General features: G+C 31.0%; 1 protein-coding gene across 19 annotated transcripts in view; it reads left to right on the plus strand.

The window, feature by feature from the left end:
• The window catches only part of LOC148630236 (uncharacterized), a 42,891-nt gene extending 17,252 nt beyond the window's left edge, over nucleotides 1-25,639 (plus strand). For 8 of the 19 annotated variants that reach the window (XM_088563852.1, XM_088563807.1, XM_088563827.1 and 5 more), the window contains 23 exons: nucleotides 497-607; nucleotides 2,301-2,417; nucleotides 2,832-3,080; nucleotides 3,307-3,438; nucleotides 3,698-3,799; nucleotides 4,994-5,128; nucleotides 5,564-5,602; nucleotides 7,765-7,899; nucleotides 9,036-9,137; nucleotides 9,453-9,584; nucleotides 11,839-11,982; nucleotides 13,918-14,028; nucleotides 14,475-14,609; nucleotides 14,885-15,052; nucleotides 17,344-17,484; nucleotides 18,831-18,959; nucleotides 20,208-20,354; nucleotides 20,672-20,725; nucleotides 21,861-21,926; nucleotides 22,796-22,866; nucleotides 23,284-23,364; nucleotides 23,700-23,759; nucleotides 24,462-25,639. In XM_088563852.1, coding sequence (XP_088419978.1) covers nucleotides 497-607; nucleotides 2,301-2,417; nucleotides 2,832-3,080; nucleotides 3,307-3,438; nucleotides 3,698-3,799; nucleotides 4,994-5,128; nucleotides 5,564-5,602; nucleotides 7,765-7,899; nucleotides 9,036-9,137; nucleotides 9,453-9,584; nucleotides 11,839-11,982; nucleotides 13,918-14,028; nucleotides 14,475-14,609; nucleotides 14,885-15,052; nucleotides 17,344-17,484; nucleotides 18,831-18,959; nucleotides 20,208-20,354; nucleotides 20,672-20,725; nucleotides 21,861-21,926; nucleotides 22,796-22,866; nucleotides 23,284-23,364; nucleotides 23,700-23,759; nucleotides 24,462-24,471 — 2,571 coding nt within the window. In that variant the 3' untranslated portion in view covers nucleotides 24,472-25,639. The remainder of the gene's footprint in view (nucleotides 1-496; nucleotides 608-2,300; nucleotides 2,418-2,831; nucleotides 3,081-3,306; nucleotides 3,439-3,697; nucleotides 3,800-4,993; nucleotides 5,129-5,563; nucleotides 5,603-7,764; nucleotides 7,900-9,035; nucleotides 9,138-9,452; nucleotides 9,585-11,838; nucleotides 11,983-13,917; nucleotides 14,029-14,474; nucleotides 14,610-14,884; nucleotides 15,053-17,343; nucleotides 17,485-18,830; nucleotides 18,960-20,207; nucleotides 20,355-20,671; nucleotides 20,726-21,860; nucleotides 21,927-22,795; nucleotides 22,867-23,283; nucleotides 23,365-23,699; nucleotides 23,760-24,461) is intronic. The other 11 variants (XM_088563859.1, XM_088563876.1, XM_088563935.1 and 8 more) reach the window with 11 other exon arrangements.
• The last annotated feature ends 1,599 nt before the right edge of the window (nucleotides 25,640-27,238 follow it).

The raw sequence follows: 27,238 nt of genomic DNA on the forward strand, positions 1-27,238 counted from the left end.
AACTTTGGTAATGAAGAGTTTTATAAATTTCATGTATCACCAATACTGTCTGACCTGCCTGAGTCTTAAATGGATCTGTACTTTAAAGACAATAGTGTGTTGATATTATGCTCTGAATTTTTGTGTCTAATACCTTCCTGTCTTAATCTTATACTCCATTTTGTCTCTGTACTCTTGTATTGTCTGTCCTAACTTTGTCTTATCTCTGTAATGTTAAATGTTCTGTCCTTAACTGTGTCTTATCTCTTTATAATATGATTATAAAGCCTTAGATATTGATGTATAATGTGTAGAGTGTTACATTGACTTCTGATTTAGTTCCCTGCTGGAATTCTAACTTTTTCCAAAGAAAAAAAATATATTGATAAATCTCCAATATTATAATTTATGAAACCAGATAAAGCTATGTTCTGTTTTGAAATAATTTTTAATTTTGATTATTTTATAATAAACTAGCACAAAAAAAAAGTTAATTTATCTGTAATTTTTGTGGCAGCCCAACCGTTCACCTAAATGGGGTCTTCCTATTGGACAGTATAGGTACATACCATTTAGGAAACACCTTGAAATGCAACGAAATAAAGAGTATAATCAATATTTGGAAAAGGTATATTTGATCTGATGTATACATTGTATCTAGCACAGTGTATCATTTTTTTCTCTTGGGGAGTATCTACTAGTTTGGCCAGATGTGTGTTTTCTATTTGGAATTGTTGAATCTCAATTTATGTATGGCAAAGTAATTATAATATTTTTTACTGAAAGAATTTTTCAGAAATGATGCATGAAATTTCCTTCTTTGGTTAGAATTTTCTTACAATGCATATTTTCTGCAATTGATGTGTCAATGTCATTCAAAGGTCAAATGCACAATGGAGAACATAGACTTGGCCAAAGTCTGATGCTCAGTACATTAATTGGTGCTGATGGTGTAAATCATTGCTGTTATTGGGATTTTTTTAATGTGATTTTAGCAGTTTTTGCTACTTATGTGTTTCTGTGAAAATCAAAATATTCTGTTAATTTTTTGAAAGTGGAATATTTTGTTTTTATTTATGCAGTGGTTTTGTTTTTAAACCTTGGATGTTCTTTCAACATTCTCTGAATTCTTCTCATTTTCACTATAGCATTAAACATTATTAATGCTGTTTCTCCTTTTGAGTAAATAACATTAGGAAGAATAAGTCATGTGTGTTGTGATATGTCATACAATGTTGTGATATGTCATGTGTGTTGTGATATGTCATACAATGTTGTGATATGTCATGTGTGTTGTGATATGTCATACAGTGTTGTGATATGTCATGTGTGTTGTGATATGTCATACAATGTGTATGTCTATATTAGTTTGTTATTGTATCTTTGAAATATATGTTTTCTGTATTTAATTGTCATCATGACTTTAGCCATCTAAATTTTGTCTTACCCATTTTCTTGCTTTAGAGTTCATATACATAATTATGGCATATCAGAACCAGCTCTTACTCTTACCACCATTATACACATGAGAAGTCAGTTAGAAACTTGGAAAAATTACCCCGGTTTTCCATTCAAGATTTTTTTTATTATTGACCATCTACTTAAGAATCAAGCAGATGGTAATTGAAGGCTGGAAGTATCAAAGCTAACAATGGTTTTCTGATATTTTTCCTCACATGAGATAAGTCTGATTTTTCTCTCCACCACTTCTAAGTCATCTTGCTTCTCTATGTAGTACACATAGAACCTAGATCTATGTATTGTAAGTACATAACCTTTGTAAATATTGAACAAAAGTAGTCTAAAGAAAACTTGGAATATGTACTTTTGTCATTTACTACAAATGAGTGTGAGTATTACCAGTATATAATTTGCCTCCTTTCTGTCAGTAGAAAAGGTAAAAATGTTGATTTTAAGTTTCATTTATTTTATTTATATATTGATTTTGAAATCCTTATATTCCTAGTCTTTGCAACAGAATGCATTATACCATTGGAACTTGAGGTGAAATTTTTGAAATGCCAATTTTAACATTTAATTAACAAAATAAAAAACCCTAGAAATGCATGCATGGATAGTAACACATTCTATGATAAGTTTCACCTTAAATATCTTTTACTCTCCCTTCCATTAAATTCAAGCTCTCTTACATCAAGCTTAAAAATATTTGACTTTAAGATTTCTCAAACCAAATCACCTAATTCCAGTTTTACAGGATTCTTAGTTGGACAGCTTTTTAATTGTACAAAAAATAAATTGACATAGAGTAGACTTGTATCTATCATCATCAGAACATTAACAGGGGATAATTTGAAATTTAGCAAAAAGAGAAAGGTTCATCTAGACAGGAAGAAGAACTTGATGATTATCAAAGTAAGAGACGTCATGCTTTAGCTCAGGAGAGAAATCAGGAATATAACCAATTCTTAATACAACAGGTTTGTGGTGTGAGAGGGGTACAGGTGTTCACAGGTGGTTGGCAGGGATAGGTATTAGTTATTTTAAGGGAGTTCTAGATTCTAAAAGATGGTTTACCTACAGGGTTATGGAAATTTATAGATTGCTCTCTTTATTTAAGTTCTTAGTTTTCTTTGGAGTGACGAAGGTTTGGATGTAGATATAACCATTGTTTGTGATGGATGTGTATAGTAGGTTGTAGTTGTCCTGTCTTTTAAAGTGGTCTGCCTCATCTCCCATTATTTGCATTTTGACTCTACTTCATGTCCTCAAAGTCAGTGTAAGAATAGGGCTATACTGTAACTTAGGTGTCTATGCTATTGATACTCAGTTGTATTGTTATTTCAAACATATTGTGACTTGATTCTTAGAAACAATGATGTTTTTATAAATAGAAAAGTGAATTAAGGCCTACAGTTGGTGCACCATTAGAGTCATATAGTCAACCCAATGCAGAGAGGGTTGAATTTCACTACTCTGTCCCACCTGGGAATTTGGACATGAGATTGAGACCAGTAACCTCAGGCAACTATCTTACAAGTTTGAATATCAATGAGGAATTGATGTCTGCCCGGGAGATGGCACTGGCATCTCAACGGCGACAAGAATACCTGGAATTCTTAAACAATCAAAATAAAAGAAAGGTATAATTCTTTAAAAAAAAATCAGTAAAATTAATTCTATAGAAAAAATTTCATAAACTGTACCTCTGAAAACCATTATATTATCAAGCATAATTTTTCTAAATTACAAACCAACCTACTTCTGTCTTTTCATATAAAAAACCACCATATTTTTGTTTTTAGTTTAAAGTTCTTTGATCAGAAGTTCATTCAGTTCATTCTACATGTATATTTTTACTAAATATAGAGTAAATCATTGATAAGGGAGGCAACTCCTCAGGATAGATCTAGTTTGAAATTTGGTGAGGAGTATAAGGAAAGAATTGAAAGAGAAAAGAAACGAGCACGAAACATGGAATACAATGAATTCCTTATAAAGGTATTGATAATGTTCTTTGACTGAATGTGTTGATAAAGTAATTAAAATAAATTCTTTAAATAATTGAAGTTTCGTTAAGCCTGCATGGGATGCTGGTCTGTAATCTCATATTCTGTCACTAAATCTTCTTTTAAATGGTATTTTTTAAAATTATAGAAATTTGTGAATAGATTGATGTTTTCATTGAACATACTTTAAATTCAACAAAACAAATTTTCTAAAATAAAATAAATGATTAAACAAATCCTGTGGTTTATAGGAAGGCATCAAAAATGAATTAGAGTCTCCAAAGTTGAATTCTCCTAGACAAACATATCTAACTGAGGGAAGAGAAAAGGACTATCATGATTACATAAATCAGGTACATCAGCTGGTGATTTGTAGCTAACAGCTCTACTTTGTCATCTGATTTATTGTCATCTTACACTTATTGTACTGGTGTCAGGTATTCTTTTGGACTTTTTAGCTTATGGGGACTAAAGGTCTAAGTGAGCAGATGCCATCACTTTATGTCCGTCACTAAGTTTTCACATTTTGCTTGATTACATTAATACCCCTGGACTGATTTTAACCAAACTTAGCAAGAATAAGTATAGATGAGCCTTCAAAACAGCCCACTTTAGGTTATATCTCTGCTAAAGCTTAACCAAGGTGTAGAAATTTTGGCAGGAATAATATAAGGAAGAATAATGTAAGGAAGAGCCTCCATTACTAATTTATTTTTTTATCTACTTGATCAAACAAAATGATCACTAGATTTCCAAAGTGAGCAATTCAGGCTTTTTAGAATTTTCAGTTATGTTAGCATTATGATTGAGTTTATGAAGTTTTATTCCGGGTGTGTTACTTAATCCTTGTTCAAATGTGATGGTGTTTTCTTTGTTTGAAGTATTTTTCATGTGAATTATTGATTGTCTCTGTTTATTCGTAACATATTTTATGAATCCTAAATGTTGTGGTATGAACCGTGAGTGTTCTTGACAATTATGTGTGTTGGTGTTTTCAGGTCTGATGTGTTCACTAAATCCTTTTTTTAAAAGCTAAAGCACGATGAACTCTTACTATATATAGTAGACAGATAAAAGCTGTATTTGTTAAACAGATGTTTAGAAGTTCCAGACTTTAGAATTGTTTTGATGTGTTCCCCTATGTTCATATCTTTGATCGTGTAAGCTTATTTCACAAGCCTTTCCATTGAACACATATTTCTGAGTTTATGATTTGTAGACTGTAGCTATCATTTTCTTTTACTAGAAACTGCATTTTCATGTTAAAATGATCATCTTTTTTTTTCAATTCATATTGTGTAATTGTATAATTAGATGTGCTGAAATAGTGAAAAATAATTTCTTTCATATTTGAAAAAAAAAATTTTCTCTCACTTTATTTTGGTTTGCTTAACTGCTTTTTTCCTTTACTGCTTTAATGAAGTTGAAAGTCAGTGTTCATACATTAATATTTTTATTTATGGTTTGACATGAAATTCAACATGAATAGTTTTATTGCTGTTTTTCCTCTACACACATTTTATACAAAATGTTACTGGTGATTGTAGCAAAAGAGTGGATTATCTTCATCTGGGAAAGATGGCACATTGACAGGGCTCCCTCTATATCAGGAAAAATATGATGACCATTATAAACGTCTTAAACAGATTCGTAACCATGAATATAATGAGCTTTTGGATGAGGTATTCATGCTTGCTTGCCATTGAAAATATCCACATTCCAAATTAAAGTATCTCCAACTAATTTCACATTTTCAGTTGCTTATTCATAGATTTGTTCACATTGTTCATAATTTTAAATTTGTATACTGGTACCCATTTTAAACACTGCCTATTTACTGCAGATAAATTGTTTCATCCTGTTTTTCTTATCATTTCAATTATGTTATTTCAGTTAATTAGATTTTTGACTTTTCATCTAATTATGTTTTTTTAAATTTTCACCCTATTAAGGTTTAGAGCTAATGTGCTCCCACATACATATTGTATATTTTCACATCACCATGTATTTGTTTCTTTGTGTGTATTTATTTAGCACAATGATTTGGCTTTTAATCATCACTTCCTTTGTTATAATATTTTTACAATTATTTACATTGTTGTATTTAATTGTTACAGCTTGACACAAAGGACAGGTCTAAAATGGAGATGTTGATAGTATGTTGAGTACAAGTGAATGTAAGAATCAGGCAAATATATCTACCTTACTTGTAACTCTCAAGTTTTTTTAGTGAATTCAGGGCTGCATTAAACCTCATAATTATAGGGACATAGGAATGGTCCATTTGATAGGCAAATGATAGCTTTCTTAATTTGTTTAAATTATAAAATATGGCAGCCTCTTTGGTATCTGGCATCAGGTACAGGTCCAATATTGTGGGACCTGATTTCATCTTCCTGCTTAATGAAATTTGACCATTTCTATCATTGACACATATTTATATAATAAAGATTTAGAAAACAGCCTGTTTGTCAATTTGAGCAGTTACACAAAGATGATGATCATAGAAATATCATTCAAAATTATATTTTAATAACTACTTTTTTGTATATTTACTCCTAAAAAATGTACACATATCTGTTATGGAAATTACTGACTTTTTCTCTATTTTGTAATCATACTTTATTTTTTGTGTACAACAAACACTGCCTGATTCTTTCATAACTTTTACTTAATCAAGCTAAAATTACTTCTTTCTTATTGCAAAAATTAATTTTTGAAAATATACTCTTTTGTTTTCCAGATACATGTACTAAAAATAGCTCTTAATTAACAATGACTAAGAATTTGTTTGATATTTCATTTGTTTTCTCACTTGACAATGTCACTACTATGTATTTCCTAGAATTGATTTCTCAACACCTTTTACTTCCTTTAATTATGTTGTGTAATAATAAAATGGGTGATCTCCCTTTCTTTGCAGTGTGTTTCATCTGAAATTTGGAACTCACACTCACATTCAGAAGTGATTCTTATTTCTCAATTAGGCACAATACCCTAACTAATTTGATCAAATTGTGTTTTATCTGAGTTGGTGATGGAGACCTTAACTTCGAACAGAGCTGTGAAAGAGTAATCAAGGGAATCAATATTCTAGCGGTAATTAAAAGAATGTAATCCAGGGACAAAGACCAGACATGGAAAACAGACAAATACAATAAGAATATAGAATAACCAAAATAATACATACAAAGTAACAAAAGTAAATGAGTGACTCTTTCTCCTCTAAAAACTGGGAATATGAACCATATGTGCCGGTAGGGTAAACGTCCTCTGCTTTTCTAGAAACACCTGCCATGTTGCTCATAAAACTTCTGTAGTGATGACTTCAATCTTGTAGCAACATAACCCTATTCATGATAATGACCATAAAACTTCTGTAGTGATGACTTAACCCTGTTCCAGAAGCCTAATTGTAAGTCGTCTAGCGCCATACAAAAAGTCATAAAAAAAAGATATGGCAAGCTCTGGCTTAATGTACGAGTTGTGATATGAAAACTCCATACACAGGTGCTGAAGGGATGTTGCCACAGATGAAAGGAATGAAAAGTTATCACGTTTGTCGTAAAGTTTGGTCAATAGTTTTCCTTTACCATCAATTTCTAAGTTTAGGTCAAGATTTGAGGCTGACTTCACAGTGTCTGTAGTATCCTTTATCTCAAGTTCTGTGGGGTAGATGCGATGTGTAAAATCCCTGAAACTTGGATCGTTTAACGATAATACATCATTTATATAGTGGAAACTGACATTAAAGAATCTAGCTGAATGAAGTTCTTTCTTTGGGATCAGATTAGCTATAAAGTCAACCTCATAAGAGTGAAGGAATAGGTCAGCAAGAAGAGGAGCATAATTTGTTCCCAATTTGTGAATTGTTGGAACATTATTGGTTACATTGTCAAACTATTTCATGTATATTTATACTTTTGTAACAATAGTGAAGAAATAATTTATATCTTAGTTTCTAGCTTTGTTTGTCTAATACTGCCTTCAGAACATTATATTCTGTTTTGCCTTCCAGCTGTGCTTACAATTTAATGTTCATGCTGTTAAATCTTTATTGTCTTATGTTATATATATGGAAAGATTATTGTTTAAACTCTCATTGCATTTCTCTATTCTTTGTTTTAGTTGTAAATTTTAAATTTAATTTTTGCTATGAGCAATTAAGACAACTTTAAGATCAGTATAGTAATGAAAGAATGGATACTTTGTTTTATGTTTGATTACTTTCCTTTGAGTCTTCGGAAGTACATGTATTTATAAAAAATTGAGATAAACATTTTTGAAATAGAATCGGAGGAATTCACATATCTTTTAGGCAAATAGGCCATCCTATAGAATGTATACCCCTGAAGATATGCAGGGACTACCTTTGAGTCAGAATAGATATGAGGCTCAACGAAAGGACCAGGAGAGACAGCGAAATAAAGAATACAACGAGCATTTAGCTAAGGTAGCCGCACAATAACAACTCTACTCCTGGTGTGGTCTGTCTCTGCACATTAATCTTTTGTATATTTTCACCAGTTGTTTTTTTCTTTTCTTTTAAAGCTTTTTTATTTTTATGTGGGTTTATGCATAAACTTCTTTTTTTTTGTTTTGATTGTACTGAACATCTAACTGGACACTGGTATTTCTGTTTACAATTAAAATTTTTAAAAATTTGTTTATAAGCATATATGGACCAAATTCATTTAAGCTTTGGCCATCACTTCACATATGATCATTTAACTTCTGGTGCTAATTACTGGATAATTATGGAATTTCATTACAAGCATTCTTTGGGTACCTACTCAGAAAATTGTGTGATATATTATGATTAAAGTGTCAAACCATTAAATATAGGAACAAACTTTGAATTGATAGATCATGATCCTGGTGACACGGTCTGTTTAATATTCTATAATCTAAAGTAGTTTTTCAACACCCAAAACAGCCACTGAAAAGCTGAAAAAAGACCATTTTTGATGTTTTTGAAAACTGTAAGAGATGGAATGAGATTTTCAGATAAAATAATCCATGATTTAGGGCTACAAACATCTTCCTTCAAAATTCATGAATAGTAATTTTACTGTCTTAAGTGTCAAATTTTCATGGAATTTAAGAAACTTTTGGTTGATAAAATCATCCTTATGATTAAGCCTGTGATTGCTTTAGTTGATTGAAGTATGGTGGGATGTCTCTAAGGTGATATTTTCAATAAAATATTAATTTTTTTCTATGAACCTACAAGTGTCTCCATCTCTAAGAAGTTAATTTAAAAAATGAATATATGATATAATAAGATTCTGTTGTATCTTGGTGAAGGCTGTCAGTAAAGCTTCTAGTGTTTCTGTATTCTGAACTAGCACAATTATCTCCTTTTACCTAATCAGTTTCTCTTTAATTTTACTTTTTACTTGTCTAAAATGTTTCTTTTTTATAAAGTGAATATATTGGGTTATATCAAATTTCTTTCTGTGTGGTCTAAAGTTTCTATATTAAACTAGAAGATTGATTGTGAATATTTTCAATTGTGTTTAATTAACTGATGTTGTATGATGTGTTGGGTTTTGGGAATTTTTCTTACATGTATTGTTGTGTATATAGAAAGGAGAAAAGGTTACCTCAGAAGAAGATCCACTTTCACGACGTGACCTGACCCTAAAGAAGTACATGGAAAACCAAATGCGAAGTGAGATGCATGACAAGGTAAACAGGAAGTTTCTGTGTGTATCACAAGCAAGCATGCTGCTTAGCTGCCAGACTGTATTAAGGAGTTGGCTGCTCTTGCGAACATATGTCAGGCTTAAAGCTTAAGCCTTTCGTGAAAATGCTTGTATTGAGAAATTGAAAAATTGCATGTGAAAAATTAATCCTATTATTCTGGACTTTTTTTCATTTCTGCAATAAAAGTTAAAATTCTTAGAATGTTGTTTATAGCAAACTTATTACTATGTTTTTCAACTGGATTTTGCCTCCCTTTTTTTGTCATTATTTTTATATGCAAAATTTTCTTAAAACCAGTTCAGAGACCCTTCTGGTAATGAAATAGGCCCAGACAACTTTGGTTTGCCTATTGGTCAATTTCGTTATGAAGATTGGCAAAAACATCTGAAAGAAGAACGTACTAAGGAATATCATGAATTACAAGCTCAGGTATCTAAAAGGTTGCCATGGTGACTGTCACACTGTTATATTTTTATGGTACAGTTGTAGCACTAGTTTGTATTGTCAATAGCATTGTATACTTTTTTGGGAATGGGTAATTTTATTACAAAAACTGGTGTTGGTTTATTTTTATTTTTTTCCCCTCAAAATGCAAGTGTATTAATGATTAATTAATGATTTCCATTTTGTCATTTTGGTTGAAAAAGCAATTTCAATTTTTAGGGTTGAGAAAAAAATTCCACATCACAATTGTTAAAATTTCCATAATGCTATAGTTTTAAAGTCAATAATGTTTTTTTTTCTAAAAACCAACACATTGCAGTAATTATATATATTTGTATTATTGGTGTACTATGTATGGTGGTTTCTGTTTTTGGTGTGTTATATTGTAAAGAACCAGAAAAGATCTGATGTTATTGTTTATGTATAGTGATGATCCTGGTATTGTGCATGTATGGTTTGACCCTGTTTATTTTCATGTGCTATTGTTATACTCAAGCAAACTTTGGTTTTTGGTAGATAGTATTATTCTTCTCAGCAACTTTGTATTCGCCCCAGTTTTTCCAGGATTATACTGGTTGTTTTTGTACAGCTCCCTACCCCTCAAAGACAATATGAAGATAGTTCTAGTCCTGCTGGTGTGATGGGAGGGAAGGATTTATATCAAGAAAGTATCCATAAAAAGTTCAAAGAACAACGTCGGAAAGATTATAATGATGTTTTGGCTAAGGTACATAAGGCTTTATTTGTCAATAGTTTCATTACATCAATATTTTTTTCTTTTTGTTCTAGTAAATACTTTTTGTAAGGAACTACCCCTTTGAACAGATTTATTTTAAGTTTGTTTTGATTACCGTACAATTATTGCTACTTTTATGCTTAGTTATTTACATTAACATTTTTTGTCTATTTTCTTCTAATAATGTAAATTTTGTACAAATGCTTCAAATGTGATTTTGTTTTTCACCTGTTACTAAAACTGTAACATTTGTTTATAAAAGCAGCAGCCCAAAAGAAATAATGAATGGCAGGACTCATCCTAGAGGTGTTATAGCTGCTGAAGACACGTAAAAAAGTTAACAAACAACGGCATGATGATTATAATCAAATTTTATCTGAGGTCTGTGTTTTTCCTTGCAAACTTTTAACAGCATGACTGTATGCTGTGGTCACAGTGTGGTGCTTATCAACAGAGCATGTAAACTGCAGTGTGTAATATTTTTATGTGTAAAATTGTTTTTTTTTTTTTTAAATCAGTTTGTGTGAATTCTTGTTTATTTAGCATGTCATGTTTTTTTTTAATCCACTATTTTGTATTATCATACACATGAAAAATTACAACATATGTCATCTTGTTTAAAAAAATGTATGGAGACATATAAAAAATAACTTAGGAACCAGTGTGGAAATATGTGTTTTTAAGTATATGAAACTCACTAAAATATACATTTTTCCTAAATCACCTGAAAAACAATATTGACCATATGATTTTTATACACAAGTTTATTGTGTCTTCCGTCGTAGACATATGTATTTTCTATATGTTGTACCTTTACATATGACAAATGTATGACAAACATATGTAACATATTTTGGATTTTTTCCTGTGTAGATATTAATGTTCTTTTGCTTTCATACTTAATGTTTTTTTGAAGGATAATCTATACTTTCATTAGTTGTTTGTATGAGTTCAGTTTTGTTTCATTACAGTTTAGGAATTATTTAAATGACAGAGTTATATGCTGTTTGTTTCTTGATGAAATGAAGTTAAATCTTTTGTTTGTTATGTTTACAATGAACTTTTAAAAATTAGAAATGTTGCAACAATCCTACTTTACATTGTTTACATAAGAAAGGAATTCAGAGAATGCGTGTTTTGTGTAATAAGTCCATGTTTTTTTTATTTGGTTAGTTGCTCTTTTCTTTCAGCACAGTCTTTTCAACAACAGCTCTATTTTCTGATGAATTTTAATCAAAGCTTTTGTTGTTTAACTGAAGAAAGCTTACAATGTAAAACTTTTCTTGTATAGTCTTTTCTTCGTTAATGGAGGATAAATTGTAGGTGTTGATCCTACAAAAGTTTCCTATGTAGAGGGCAGGACTGCCCAAGGGATAGTGATATTGCCTAAAATGTTCATAATGCCTTGAGTAAGATATAATTTAGCTATTTTGCTTGATGTTTGTAAGACATTGATTTATAGTTGTATTAGAGTTTAAGTTTATATGCTATTTATAACTACAGAAAACCCCTGATCATGGACGTCGGGAATGGCATGATTCTTCTAATCCTAAAGGCATTATAGCCGGAATAGATTCTTACAACTACGATAAAAGGAAAACATTTGCTGAGGAACGTAAAAAAGAGTATAGAGAAGTTATGGAAAAGGTACCAGTTTGTGTGTCTGTTTGCTAGGCTCTTACTGTTGTTCTGGTTCCCTGTAACAAATCTATGTTTAACTTGTTCTAATCTATTGTAATGTCTTAATTCTTTAACTCTAATGCATGTATAGTGATTATTTATAGCTTTCATCTGTATAGTCTGTCGTAACGTTTAGAAAAAAGAAGACATGTCCTAATGCTGTATTAAATTTTGTCAATCTTAACTTCAGAACCATTTGTGGTTACTGCTATTTCATTATGTTAAATAAATTGGTTGCATTGGAGGATTCAAGCCTTTTAGAAAGTGTAGCTTTCATCCAAAATTTCTCAATAAAACAAAATTTAATTTTGATTTGGCTTTTTCACAAGTAATATAAGTGCATGTAAACTAATGTTACTTGTGATTATGAAATGGTCCTGTCAGAAATTTACATTGTTGCCTTCTAAGATTCTGTTAGAATCTAAACTTAAATAGACCATTTAGATATAGAAAGGTGGAATAGTCCATAGATGTACAACTACTTCTAAATAACTTTGCTGTACATTGAAGGTTTGCTTTCATTAAGAATCTCAAATTAAGATTTTTTTTCAAATTCTTCCTTGACTTGAATTTCTTCCAATCAGTTCACTTGAAATTGAAGATTTGAGTAAAAACTCAAGGATTTGATATTTTTTCTGCAACCCAGGCCTGATCTCTTACTTTTTATCCAACAGGTGGAAGCTGGTTCTAACAGTCATTTAATAACATGTATTTTGTAACTATTTTTAATTTTAAGTAGCACTCCAGTGAGGAATCATGTAAATTGTGATTCAGGGCAGAAAAGCCTACATATTTTATTTTTTTATATTTTGTTTGAATTGAATGATAAAAATGTAAAGAAAAACATAAAATAGAAGATTTTGCATTGTGATGCAGCATTTTGATTTCCCAGAAGTAAAGAATAAAATGTAGATCAGTCTTTGGATTTCAATACGTTCTACATCGGAAATTCCAGAAGGGAAACTGAAACTGTAACGAGACTTACATAACCTATTGGAATTATTACACATTTCATAATATAGACCCCTAAAACAACTTATTTACAAAAATAAGAATATGTAGCCTTTTTAGGGTGTATCACATTTTTCAGATTTTGCATGATTCTTACAAAGACTGCTACTTAACAAATTAATGTCCCTATCATCTATCATTATCAGGTACTCATATTCATTTTCTTCTTAAGTAACAATTATTCAATATATACTGTTTAATGGCCAAAAAAAAAACATTTTCTGTTTAAATTATTTTGTGGTATAAGCATTTTTTTGTTTAATATAATAAGCAACTTGTTCTTAGAAATAAAACAAAAATCTATGAAAGGTTCAATTGACATGTTTTGTGCTCAGTGAGGCTTAATTGACATATTTTGTGCTCAGTTTGTAAGAACTAAGTTGTTATCACAATTAAAAACTGAATGGCCTAGACTGATGTTAAAGTACTACATTTTTTGTACTATTGTGATAAAACTTAATTTGACAAAAGGTTTGTTCCCCTAAAATGGATTTAGAAGTACTGTGGACTGGGGTACATGCTGTGTCCTAACATTTGGGAAATGGATTTAGAAGTACTGTGGACTGGGGTACATGCTGTGTCCTAACATTTGGGATAAATCTATGGTTCATAGTTTCATTCCTTTTTTTAGGGAAACATATTTTTGTTGTTGTTGTTGTTCCACATTTGTAAAAAGCATTTAGTTTAGTTTTTCTAATTTCAAATATCTTTCAACTGAACGTGCAAATTATTTTATAAATTCAGTTTGACTTATGTCAGTTTAAGCTGTAGTAGTAAAATCATTTCTAGTCATTTGATCATGTTTTACTCATATGTATGACACTATTTGCTGTTTTTGTAACTTACATGTTGTTCAAGTTTTTAAATGCTCACCTAAAAATGTTTGTGTAGAAATTTGGTGTTCACTCTACCCCAAGTACTTATGCTGATTTACAGCAGAAATCTGCTGAGAAACCTGTTACTATGGAAACTAATGCTGAAACTCAGGATCCCTTTAGACAGGTTTGTGACAAATGTCTCTTTGTAATTTTTTCGGTTTTTATTGTCATGAAATGAATGGTAGAAGATTGAATTTTTGTATGATTTTACATGACAAATGTTATGTTTTAATGACAACAAGCACCTTGTAGATATAGTCTATACATCTGTCATTATAAATCAGTTGAAAATATTGTCTTTGTTTCCATAGTATTTTATTTTGGACAATTCTTTATTGTAAAGAACATATATGACTATATTATTTGGTACAATTACATAGAAAATATAAAGTCTTCATGGACACAATATTTATCATCTAAAATGAAGTTTTTCTTTAAACCCTTTACCTTAGAGCAATCTGTCAGTTCCTCTGTTGTGTGTGATTTACTTTTTGATACTGAGTATTACTGCATGTGTGTGTTTATTTGTGAGAGAGCTTATATAACTGATGGCATGGTTTGACAATTCAGCCTCCAGAGAGAAAACCTACAACCCCTATTAACCTTAATGCTGTGAAGATTTTTCCTGTTGGCGAAGGTTATGCTAAACATCAGCGCAAACTTCAGGCTGAGAGAAAGAAAAATTGTAAAGCATTTGTAGAAAAGGTTTGTTTTGGCAACAATGAAAAATTATGTTTGCGCACTAAAAATAATTCTCAAATAAATGGGAAACATTTTTTCTGTAGCAGTATACATGAAAAAGTTTTTTGCTTTACTGATACCATTATCAGTCCCAAAAATGACTTCTTTAATTCTCTGACTTATTAAAAAGTTCACTTAAAAATTACTTTTTGGTTTTTAATATTTTAAAGTTTTAAACTGGGTTATTCAATTAAAAGAAAAAGATATTTTTGTAAAGAAAAGTGTCTGGTTTTGTGTAGAAAACTGAAGTATATAAAAAGCAACAAGAAGATCGTAATCATTTCAAAGAGATGTTAGATAGAGAGTTGATGGAATCACCACCTATAATTCCTATTGGAGAGTATGATACAAAGAAACGCCAATATCAACAAGAGGCCCACCAAGAAATGGTTCATTTCTTAGAATCGGTAAAAGAACTGATCTGCATCAAGTAACAAAACTGAGTGATGTTTTTAACTGTGTTTATGGTTTATCTGATGATTTTGCTTTATTTAGCATTAACACTTGTATGCTTTTCTGTAGTTAATTGTTTCTGCTATACAGAATGATAAAGACAGATAGAAATTCAAATGTTTAGCAGTTGTTGTATGAGGGCACTTTCTAAATACACATGTAATTGTTTCTCTACAGATCGCAAGGGTTCCCCGAACTAATCAGACTGTTTTGAAGCAGTCTAAGAAATAAATATATTAATATTTTCGACAATGTTCATGCATTGTTATTATCCTGCAACCACATTTTCTTAATAAAACATGCGAAATTTGTCCAAAATAGTTACCAGTAAATTTTTTTCAACATTCTATTGAGTGTGGCAGTCAACCTTTAAACTTGTTACCTGTTTTCTGTTTTTGACGTTGAGAAAGAAATTTGTTATTTAATGATTACCTGTAATTTCTGATATCAAATCTAAGTGTTTTAGGCCCAACCTTTTTCTTGCATAGTTTTTTAATCTTATGATAGTCTTTAAATGAATTGAAATTGGTAATCAAAAATCTTATTACCTTATAAGATGACCGAAATTTGTCAAAATGGTTATGGTATACATCTATTCACCACTCTCACTTACTTTACAATAACTTTAGAATGATTTCTGGGATTTTTATTCTTATAAAAAAATGTTTGTCTTGTTATTAGGATGCTGTCTCCATTTCCAAGTTTTGTGTTTTAATGGGGTTGAAGGCTAAAATTATATTGCCATTGTTATGTTATTTATTTGGAATATCCTACAAAGTTGACCATTCCAATGTAGATATCATACTTTTCTGCCATTTCTGTATAGTTGGGATATCCTTCTTTGCCTACACTCCCATACTGTTGGGATATCCTCCTTTGCCTACACTCCCATACAGTTTGGATAACCTACCTTGTCAACTTTACTGTACAGTTGGGATATCCCTCTGTAACTACCTTTCTGCATAGTTGGGATATCCTTTTTTGCCTACCCTCCCATACAGTTGGGATATCAAACTTTGCTGACTCTCCCGTATAGTTGGATATCCTCCTTTGCCTACACTCCCATACAGTTTGGATAATCTGCCTTGTCAAGTCTGTTGTACAGTTGGGATATCTTTCTTTGCCTTCCTTCCCATACATATGGGATATCCTACCTTGTTTACTTTTCTGTACAATTGGGGTATCTTTCTTTGCCAACTATCCTGTATAGTTGGGGTATCCTACTTTGCCAACTCTCCTGTATAGTTGGGATATCCTTCTCCACCTACCCTCCCATACAGTTGGGATATCCTTTTTTGCCTGCCCTTCCATGAAGTTGGGATATCCTACTTTACTGACTCTCCCATATAGTTGGGATATCTTTCTTTGCCTACACTCCCATACAGTTGGAATATCCTACCTTGTCAATTCTGCTGCACAGTTTGGATACTTTAAACATATTAATTTTTGCGGATTCTGTCAAGTGAACATATTTGCGGGTATCAATTTTCACAGTTTCAAAACATGATAAGCGTTCTATAGTGTTAAAGCTCAATCTTGCGGGTACTATTTTTCACATTTTTCTGTCAACCTCAAAAATAGGGAAAATAAGAACACTGTAGAAATTAACACTTTTACAGTATTTATTTTGCCTACCCTCCTGTTTAATTTGGATTTGTTTCTTCATGTATACTTCTGTATAATTGGGGTATGCTACCTTGCTGACTTCCTGTATAATAGGGGTATGCTACCTTGCTGACTTCCTGTATAATAGGGGTATGCTACCTTGCTGACTTCCTGTATAATTGGGGTATGCTACCTTGCCGACTTCCTGTATAATAGGGGTATGCTACCTTGCTGACTTCCTGTATAATTGGGGTATGCTACCTTGCTGACTTCCTGTATAGTTGGGATATAGTGGATTAACAAATTTAAGAAAGCCAGAAAGTTTTTGTTGTTGTTATTTATTAACTTTGAGATATTTTTGTAGATGTCATTAATTGGTTTATTCATAAGCTTTACTTATTTATGAGATAAAATTGTATTTTCCCCGTTCGAATTATGCATAGTGACCAGATCATTTAATTTGATATTTTATAATTTTCTTACATGTACCTACATGTGAAATTTTTAGCTATCTTTGATGGTATTTGCTTTTAGATGAATTCAAATTTAAACAACATTCTTGTACATCCTATACAGCTGTAATTTTTGTTAGAAATGCTCTGTCAGTAATTTTCATAAGTACAATGTTATGTTTCCATAGCAACCTCCTGGGAACAGAGACAAAGAGTTCTGGAGTAAAGTATCGAAACCTAGAATCTTACCTCAGTCTGGGGAGTATAAAAATCGTAAACTGAAACTGAATGATGAGTTAAAGAAGGACTGGCGTGATCATGTCCTTAAGGTTTGATGTGTGTATGGAGTAGTATTCTAATCAGGATATATTGTTTGTACTAAGTACAAAGTGTGTTGTGTATAAAATGTACTCCATTGGTATAATATGCAATTTAATTATTTTGAGATTTGTGTGACTTCAAATGTCTTATTTTAGTTACTCAGTGAAAATTACTCTACATCAACAATACTTGGATTATAACAACAGCAAAATCTGTCTTAACTGAATCTTGAATAATCAAAAAACCTGTATAAACCAGACCCTTTATATCAGTTTAAGTATGTTTATAACCTGTGTAAACCAGGCATTTTATAAAGTCCCTGTATATCAGTATGTTTATAACCTGCGTAAACCAGGTCCTTTATAAAGTCTCTATATCAGTATGATGTTTATAACCTGTGTAAACCAGGCACATTATAAAGTCCCTTTATATCAGTATGTTTATAACCTGTGTAAACTAGACACATTGTAAAGTAAACCAGGTCCTTAATAAAGTCCCTTTATATCAGTATGATGTCTGTAACCTGTGTAAACCAGACACTTTATAAAGTCCCTTTATATCAGTATGTTTATAACCTGTGTAAACCAGGCCTTTTATAAATGTCCCTATATATCAGTTTAAGTATTTTAAAACCTAAATGAACCAGGCCCTTTATACAGTCCCTATATATCAGTATATTTATAACCTGTGTAAACCAGACACTTTATAAAATCCCTTTATATCAGTTTAGGTATGTTTATAACCAATGTAAAACAGACCCTTAATAAAGTCCCTTTGTATCAGTTGAAGTATGTTTATAACCTGTGTAAACCAGGCATGTGTATAAACCAAACTAATTTCCATTAAGGGTTCATTTAATAAAGGTCTAACATTGTTAATGTTTATAGTGTACTGGGAGTCATTTCCAAATTTTGATAAGAAATTAAGAACTCTTCATTTTTTTGTATGAATGTTTATGTTTGTTTATAATGAACTTAATTGGCTTTTATAATTAATTGTTTATTGTTAGCTTTTTAACCTGCTTTTCATATGATAGTGTGTAAATAAATAACAATTTATGTATGTAATTGTTTTGTATTTTTATATGTTGGAATAGGGTACAAGTTGTGTATTTTGAAAAAGAATTTATTTTCTGTTTAAATGCTTATCTTTAAATTTTTTTTATTAGGAAGGTTTTTTTTTAAACTTTGAATTTTAGAAACAATTTCATTGATAATTATATTGTATATTTGAAAACATATAGGGTACTGAATGTAAACTAGGTTTGCTTCATCTCATAATGTTTGGGAAAAGGAAAAAAAAAGAGATATTTGTATAAAGGGAACACTGATTTAACAAGACTATTTTTCTGCAGCAACCTCCAGTGAAGGAAAGGATTAAGGAGTTTGGAACACCAGGTGCTGTCTTGTTTACAGGGGAATATGAAAAAACAAGACGTAAAGTTCGGGAAGAAAGAACAAAAGATTTTCATAGTCATTTACAGGTATCCATGGAAACCACACCAGATTATTTTTACACTGCTAGTAGCACTTACCGTAATTCTCATTATTGAAACACAAATGATAAATGGTTAAATTTTGGGACTTTTTAGCTTTACATTGAATCATACATCTGTAACAAGATTTGTTTTGTCGAATTCATCATAGAATAGTAATTCTTAAGGTCTTAAACTTTGAAGATTTAGATATTAAAAAGGAAAATTAGCGGTACAAAAAAATATGTCAAAACTTAAATCTATGTGTCATCGTGGGATGGATATATTTGTTAATGTATGGTTCTAAACTAATGGCATAATATCTGTATCAACCTGCTTGCATGGTTTTGTTTTTTATTATTATTAGCTAGTATCTACCATTGTGTTTTTAATGTAATGCATCCTTATATGTTATAGCTGATTGTTATAGCTGACTGTTATTACACTCCTACTTTTATTATGTAAAACATGTACATATACTAATGATTTCTATCCATAAGTTTGTTTCATGTTCATTGCTTTATTTTATAATTGTACATAAATGCATGCTCTATATTTTTTCATACTATAAAAGTAGAATGTTATGTTCTTCACAATTTTACTGAGCACACCATTTCACCAAAACTGTACCTTTATTTAGTACAACATTTTGCAACTCACAGGAAAGTTTGATAACATCCCTGATAGCTAGGGACTGATAAGTTATCTTCAATGTATTCATTTACTATTTGGTAAAAAAAAAAACATTTAGAGCTTTTACAGTCGGATATTTTAGGCTTTACAGTTGAATAAAAAAGATATGAATTTGCTTAAATTAGAAATAATCTTTAAATTATGAACTCCTCAGCATGAACATTTTCTTGAGGATCTGTTCTCATTGAGATGTGTACAGATATGAGAAGGTTTGAACACATGAAGATGTGTATGGGTGCAGGGAGGCTTCAGCTATGGTAGATTTATTCCCGTTGAAATTTGTAGTATAGTGTATGGCTTGATTGTCATGCTTTTATATTCATATATAGATTTATTATTTTATATACCCTTGAAAAAGTCACATAGGCAGATTTTAAAATGGAAAATATTAATTTTATTCTCATTTTCGCTCATCAAGGATATTCATAATTATTTTATTAATTCAAAAATTTTTTCATGTTGTTTGTTAATAACCTGCTTTGTTGTAAACACTTTGTATGCTACTTTGAAATGTATTTAAAATTATTTATTAATTTTTTTTTTTTAATTTACAACAAAATAAAGAAATATGGAAATCAGCCAGTAAGGAGGGCACCAGATCAACCTAATCCCAATAGTATCGGGTTTGTAGCCAACATGGGTCGTCATGAACAGGAACGCAGCAGACTGGGTAAACAACGTCAGGACGAGTATAAAAAGTTCCTGGACGAGGTACGTAATTGTTTGTACTAATACTTTTATGGGTAAGGTGGACAGAAGAGACTTGTGGGTATAGGACACAATTTGACAAATGTCTTACTGGTGGTTCAGGTTGCAGTAACTTATAAATAATGAATAACATTTGTGTTTAGAGTTTGTTGTGTTGTAAAGGCATGAAATGTAGAAAGACTGAAGTAATTATAGTACTGATTGTTCTTGTAAAATATTATTAAATCTAATTACAAGGGTGTTATTGATATCAATATCTTTGGAATATTGTACAAATAATTTAGTTTTATCGGAAATTATTTTGTCCCACATACTTACAGAGGTCAAAGGTTGAATATGATAACATGATGAAAAAAATACAATCATCAACTGAGGTAAAATGTAGCATGGAAAAGATTTTTTTTTTCAGTTTCCTTTCTTTAAACAACTTCTCCCTTTTTTCTGTGTTGTATTAAACTTTCAACTTTGTAAACTTTTAATTTTGTTTTAGTGCTATTCTTTTTAAAAATTATGCAGGTATATGTTATTGTGAGATAGTGCATGTTTTATAGTTTAGAAAAGTCACTTTTATTGTGAAAGAAACTCTTTCCATAAATCTAATGTAAAATCCTACAGAAACATTTTAGATATAATCTTCTCCAAGGGTTTGTATACAGTGGGTGATGTTATGTATCCTGCATGATTTTTAGAAAATCCAGTTCTTCTTAACTTCTCTTTTTTCTCCTGAGCTTTTGGAATAAAGATTCTTATATTCTGCAACTTACTGAATTGCAATAAAACTGCTTCAATGGAAAATACATCTCTCTATAGAAAAAATGTGAAACAAAACTTGTTCAACCAGTCTAGATATCTTTCAAAGCTGTTCATCTGTACAATTTGATTACTTTATAAACTTTGTCTTATAAAATAAGTTTATTAGGTCAACACACTGAATAATTCCTCATTGTGTTGTTTTGATTTTGTTGTGATTTTTTTGGCACATTTGAAAAAAAATAATCAGCATCTGTTTTATCAATGGACAGATTTGTGTGGTGATAAGTTTGGTTGGACAATTAACTATATTTATGTTCTGAACAATTAAAATCACAACATCTATCTACCTTAAAGATTAAAATGAGTCTTTATGTTGTTAATGTTCTGCATTACTAATTGTTTATTCTCTCATTGGTGTAGAATCACTTTGTTTTTGCAGAGAACTTACATTGGTACATTGAGCAGTTAACACCCTATTTCCTCAACAGAGGGGTATGGGTTAGTTTTAGAAAAAAGATATAATCACTTCAACACTCTGTATTAAGGACTTTGATGATAATTGAAGTTTCAATGACCCTCCATCATCAGGTCTACTTAATAGCTTCTTTAAAAATATTTGAAAACTTCTCTAAGACCAAATAACCATTTTGAGAATGATATTAAACTAATCAACTTGAGAAGATATACTGGACTGCTCAATGTACTACTGCATGTTAGCATGGTGTTTGTGTTTCACACTTAATGGCTGTTTTACAGAAGATTTACCCTAGAGACGGAGTACCATTTGGTCGTCCTAACTGGGTTGATGGAAAGGTACCGCCTGTAGGTGTGATACTAACAATCACAAAATTCAACTTCTCATCAGAATTTTGTGTTAAAAATTACCCAGACTTTATTTTTTAACATTTTTAATACAGAATTTGAATTTCCTCTGAAAGTTTGTAATATTGTTGTAACCTGGGTTTATCTTTTGTATAGATATATGAGTGTATTCATTTATCAGAACAAAAAAAAAGGTCTGAGTAATTTTACCAATTGCAAATAAAATTTTAATCACTGCATTTTATATATGTATTCAAAGTTTCAAGTTTTTTTATATTTTCTCTGCACAGTTTTTTATAGTGTCTTTTTTTCTATTCGTACAGATTAAAATCTGATTATTTTCTGTGTGATTTGTGTTTCTATCATTCAAAATCTGTTTTCTCTAGTACCTGTTTTCTTACTTGATTAAAGTTCATCTTATTGTTCTTTTTTGTAAATAACCAGCAGATTTAAGTAGATGTGTATAATATAATATCTCTTTGATATTTAATAACCACTTCTGTTTAAGGAGATATCTTAACATAAAATCTTTTTAGAACATTGCTGCATACATGTTAAGAATTCTGTGTGGTTAAACCATTTTATCTGTTCTTTTGACTGATATTATTTAACATCCAAGTTTTTACATATGAATTTGTTTCTCTTGCTGAAAAGTCATTTAGAAATGAAGAATTAATCTGCCAGAAAAAGACTTATTAATGAAGATTGCCTTACTGTTAAGTTAGAGTGAAAACCTTGTCATGTTTATCGATTATTTAAGTACAAGTTTTTCAGAACAAAAGTCCATGAGTTGATTAATTAACTATACTTGTTACAGTTATTATTAAATCTAAAAACATTTCTTACATGTGACTTTTGTGACACTACAGGATAGCTGGTACAGACAGGAACCTCCACCATTCCATCAAAGTCCAGGCCCAGACAGGGCACCTGAACAGAGGTATTCATAGACTAGTTAATTCACTGCAACCATTGACGGCAGTGAAACAATTTTCATAAGTAACATTGGGATACAAAATTAAATTGACTGCTAGGAACTATTATTATACCCCCTTTTATAAAGGAGAGAGGGTTTAACCCTTGTCCATGTTTCCGTGTGTCTGTAACAATTTTTTACTGAGTAATTTCTCAGCAACTGCTCATCATGCAACTTGAAACTTTAACACATTATTCCTGTAGGTATGCAGTATCATAGGATTCATTTTTGGAAAAATTCAAATACATTTCCTGTTTAGCGTGGAATTTGTTTATAATCATTATTTCGTGATTGAAAGCAGGGGTACTACTAGAGAGCCATTGCTCACAGATTGTTTTTTATACTTTTTTTTAAAAGAATTTCTCCTTTTTCATTCTTTAGACCTGACAGCTATGGTAGGAGACAGACCCCATCATATCAAGATATTTTAGATTCCAAGAGGAGAGAAGAAGCATCTTACAGGTAAACATCTTATCTATATTTAAACTTTCACAGTTGCAGATCACAGGATATGTAGTTTTGAAATATGTTATATATTTCTCATAATGTTTATAATTCAGTCTGTCAGCATTTATTATTTATTTCATACTTGAACCCTTTGCAAGAATTAGAATTCTGGAATTCTGTTTCATTACATTTCTTTAAAAATTCAACATGCATATAACACTACATGAAGATGATTGATTTGTGTTAAAGTAAATTATTCCTTGACAAAGAAGGTTAATACAAAATTATCTTTCTTCATTTGATTAACAGTCCATTCAACTATCTTAACTTGTGTATTGTGCTTATTTCAGGCGGTTTGATGACCCAGAATACTCACGAGGAGGGGCACCACCAGGGGGACCATATGACAGGTATGATCACCACAACAGGCCTGGGTCGTACGACCGGCGGCCATTGTCCAGGGAACCGATGGGTAGGCCAGGGGAAAGACCAATGTCTAATGGTCGACCATTAGGAGCTAGTCCTCTGGATAGATATGGATCAGATGGAAGACCATTTTAATTCTATATTCTAGCCATCTAATGGTATATTTTTGACCATTTATATTAGAGAGTGGATGGTTGATGTTTACGCAGGTGGTTGATATACACACTTTTGTAAGAGAAGATTGCTTTTGTCCTTTTTCTGAAGTTGGAGTACTTCAGTCTCAAAGTGGAGTGAAGTGCCATTATACTTGATGGGTTTTAAAAACTTATCAACAATTGGGTTGAAACACCATTATACTGAGTGGTTTGTAGCACCATTACAGCAAGTGGGTTGTAGCACCATTATACTAAGTGGGTTTTAGCACCATTACAGCAAGTGGATTGTAAAGGTTTTTCAGTAACTGGCTAACAGTGTATATTTGATCATTTCACCCTTAACTAGAATTGAGTCATGCAAGGTCAAAAGTTCAACAAAGTTTATTACTTCCTTGTTGAGTTGGAGTGACACAATGTACTAGAGGTTGACTCACAAAATTTTGTTGTTTTTTAGTTGTTGTTGTGTTATTATTTTTTTTTGGTATGAATTATATTTTCAATATATAATTGAAGTATTTATTTTTTTTTCAGATATGATTGAACTTTTGTTGAAGAGATGTTTCCTTTTTCCTAGTTACAGAAAACTGTGATAAAAGACATATAACCGGACATTCAGATTTGTTAATAAAAGGATATTTATTTTTGGTGTACGTAAAATGAAAACTCCAATATAAAGTTATTGTATTGTGACAATGATAGATAAACTGCCTTTGATGTCAGTATCACCTGTAGAAATTATAATACTGCTTTCACACTGTGCCAAATTTCTATTTTGTTGCATATGTTTTGGTTTGTTGAACAGCATTTTTCCAGATTTCTATGAACTGTGATAAATTGTATTTTTTCTATATTTTATTTATATATATTATTGTGTATTTTATGCCTTCATATTTCGAAATACTTTTTATGAAGGTAAAGAATGAGTATCTATTGTGCTTCAGTAAGATATCATATCATTGTATGTTACTACATAGTTTTGATATCGTAAAAAGTTTCAAATTCACTACATACAGAAGATCTTTTAAGTACACATATATTTGATATTACATAAAACCCAAATATATTTATTCTCATCTTATGATTGTTTTACTGTATTATATAAACATTGCATGTATCCGTCCATTGTTTAGTACTAAAGCAGTATTTTCTGTACATTTCTGAGATTTTTTGTGTTTCTAATCTTTGTTTTTTTTTTGTCTGTTTTAGTTGTTTTAGATAACTGTGTGTTTGTAGTGTCTCTTGACAAGAATATGTTTTAAATATTTACTGGAACTTAATCAGGACTCCAAGCCTTATCACACTTGTGGTGCATTCATATTTTATTTTAATATAATCAATATTTATTACCTACATTTATCATCAAGTGCTGAATCAGATTTTAAGTGAAATTGAAAATATTAGTAGGCCGGAAATTTGTGTCAGTACAGCGTTACTACTTTTCCAGGTCTTAACAATATTGTAAAATTTAAAGACTACCTGCTATTATGTTTAAATCATGTAATCTTTCTTCACTAAATGAAATTTTGTTCTTGGAATATGTGACTTCAACAATCAATTATTTAAAGCTGCTCCCAAAAAGACAAAAAGAAGGGGGAGAGATTTGTTTTAGATTGTGTCGTTTGATGGGTCAGGGTATAGTGCTAGTTCTTCCTTTGTAGCTCTGTGTAGCTACAGATTATTGTAAACACAATAAACATTCTACAGTAAAATCTGTCTTCAATCATTGGTTATAGTAACACTGGTCATTCTACAGTAAAATCTGTCTTCAATCATTGGTTATAGTAACACTGGTCATTCTACAGTAAAATCTGTCTTCAATCATTGGTACAGTTATAGTAACACTGGTCATTCTACAGTAAAATCTGTCTTCAATCATTGGTACAGTTATAGTAACACTGGTCATTCTACAGTAAAATCTGTCTTCAATCATTGGTACAGTTATAGTAACACTGGTCATTCTACAGTAAAATCTGTCTTCAATCATTGGTTATGATAACGCTGGTCATTCTACAGTAAAATCTGTCTTCAATCATTGGTTATAGTAACACTGGTCATTCAACAGTAAAATCTGTCTTCAATCATTGGTTATAGTAACACTGGTCATTCTACAGTAAAATCTGTCTTCAATCATTGGTTATAGTAACACTGGTCATTCTACAGTAAAATCTGTCTTCAATCATTGGTACAGTTATAGTAACACTGGTCATTCTACAGTAAAATCTGTCTTCAATCATTGGTACAGTTATAGTAACACTGGTCATTCTACAGTAAAATCTGTCTTCAATCATTGGTTATGATAACGCTGGTCATTCTACAGTAAAATCTGTCTTCAATCATTGGTTATAGTAACACTGGTCATTCAACAGTAAAATCTGTCTTCAATCATTGGTTATAGTAACACTGGTCATTCAACAGTAAAATCTGTCCTCAATCATTGGTTATAGTAACACTGGTCATTCTACAGTAAAATCTGTCTTCAATCATTGGTTATAGTAACACTGGTCATTCTACAGTAAAATCTGTCTTCAATCATTGGTTATAGTAACACTGGTCATTCTACAGTAAAATCTGTCTTCAATCATTGGTACAGTTATAGTAACACTGGTCATTCTACAGTAAAATCTGTCTTCAATCATTGGTACAGTTATAGTAACACTGGTCATTCTACAGTAAAATCTGTCTTCAATCATTGGTTATGATAACGCTGGTCATTCTACAGTAAAATCTGTCTTCAATCATTGGTTATAGTAACACTGGTCATTCAACAGTAAAATCTGTCTTCAATCATTGGTTATAGTAACACTGGTCATTCTACAGTAAAATCTGTCTTTAATCATTGGTTATAGTAACACTGGTCATTCTACAGTAAAATCTGTCTTCAATCATTGGTACAGTTATAGTAACACTGGTCATTCTACAGTAAAAAATATCTTCAATCATTGGTTATAGTAACACTGGTCATTCTACAGTAAAATCTGTCTTCAATCATTGGTTATAGTAACACTGGTCATTCAACAGTAAAATCTGTCTTCAATCATTGGTACAGTTATAGTAACACTGGTCATTCTACAGTAAAATCTGTCTTCAATCATTGGTTATAGTAACACTGGTCATTCTACAGTAAAATCTGTCTTCAATCATTGGTTATAGTAACACTGGTCATTCAACAGTAAAATCTGTCTTCAATCATTGGTACAGTTATAGTAACACTGGTCATTCTACAGTAAAATCTGTCTTCAGTCATTGGTTATGATAACGCTGGTCATTCTACAGTAAAATCTGTCTTCAATCATTGGTTATAGTAACAC

The sequence above is a fragment of the Perna viridis genome, chromosome 1, assembly GCF_037379345.1.
Source record: "Perna viridis isolate PV_CMFRI_1.1 ecotype Kerala chromosome 1, ASM3737934v1, whole genome shotgun sequence".
In the NCBI taxonomy this organism is placed as follows: Eukaryota; Metazoa; Mollusca; class Bivalvia; order Mytilida; family Mytilidae; genus Perna; species Perna viridis.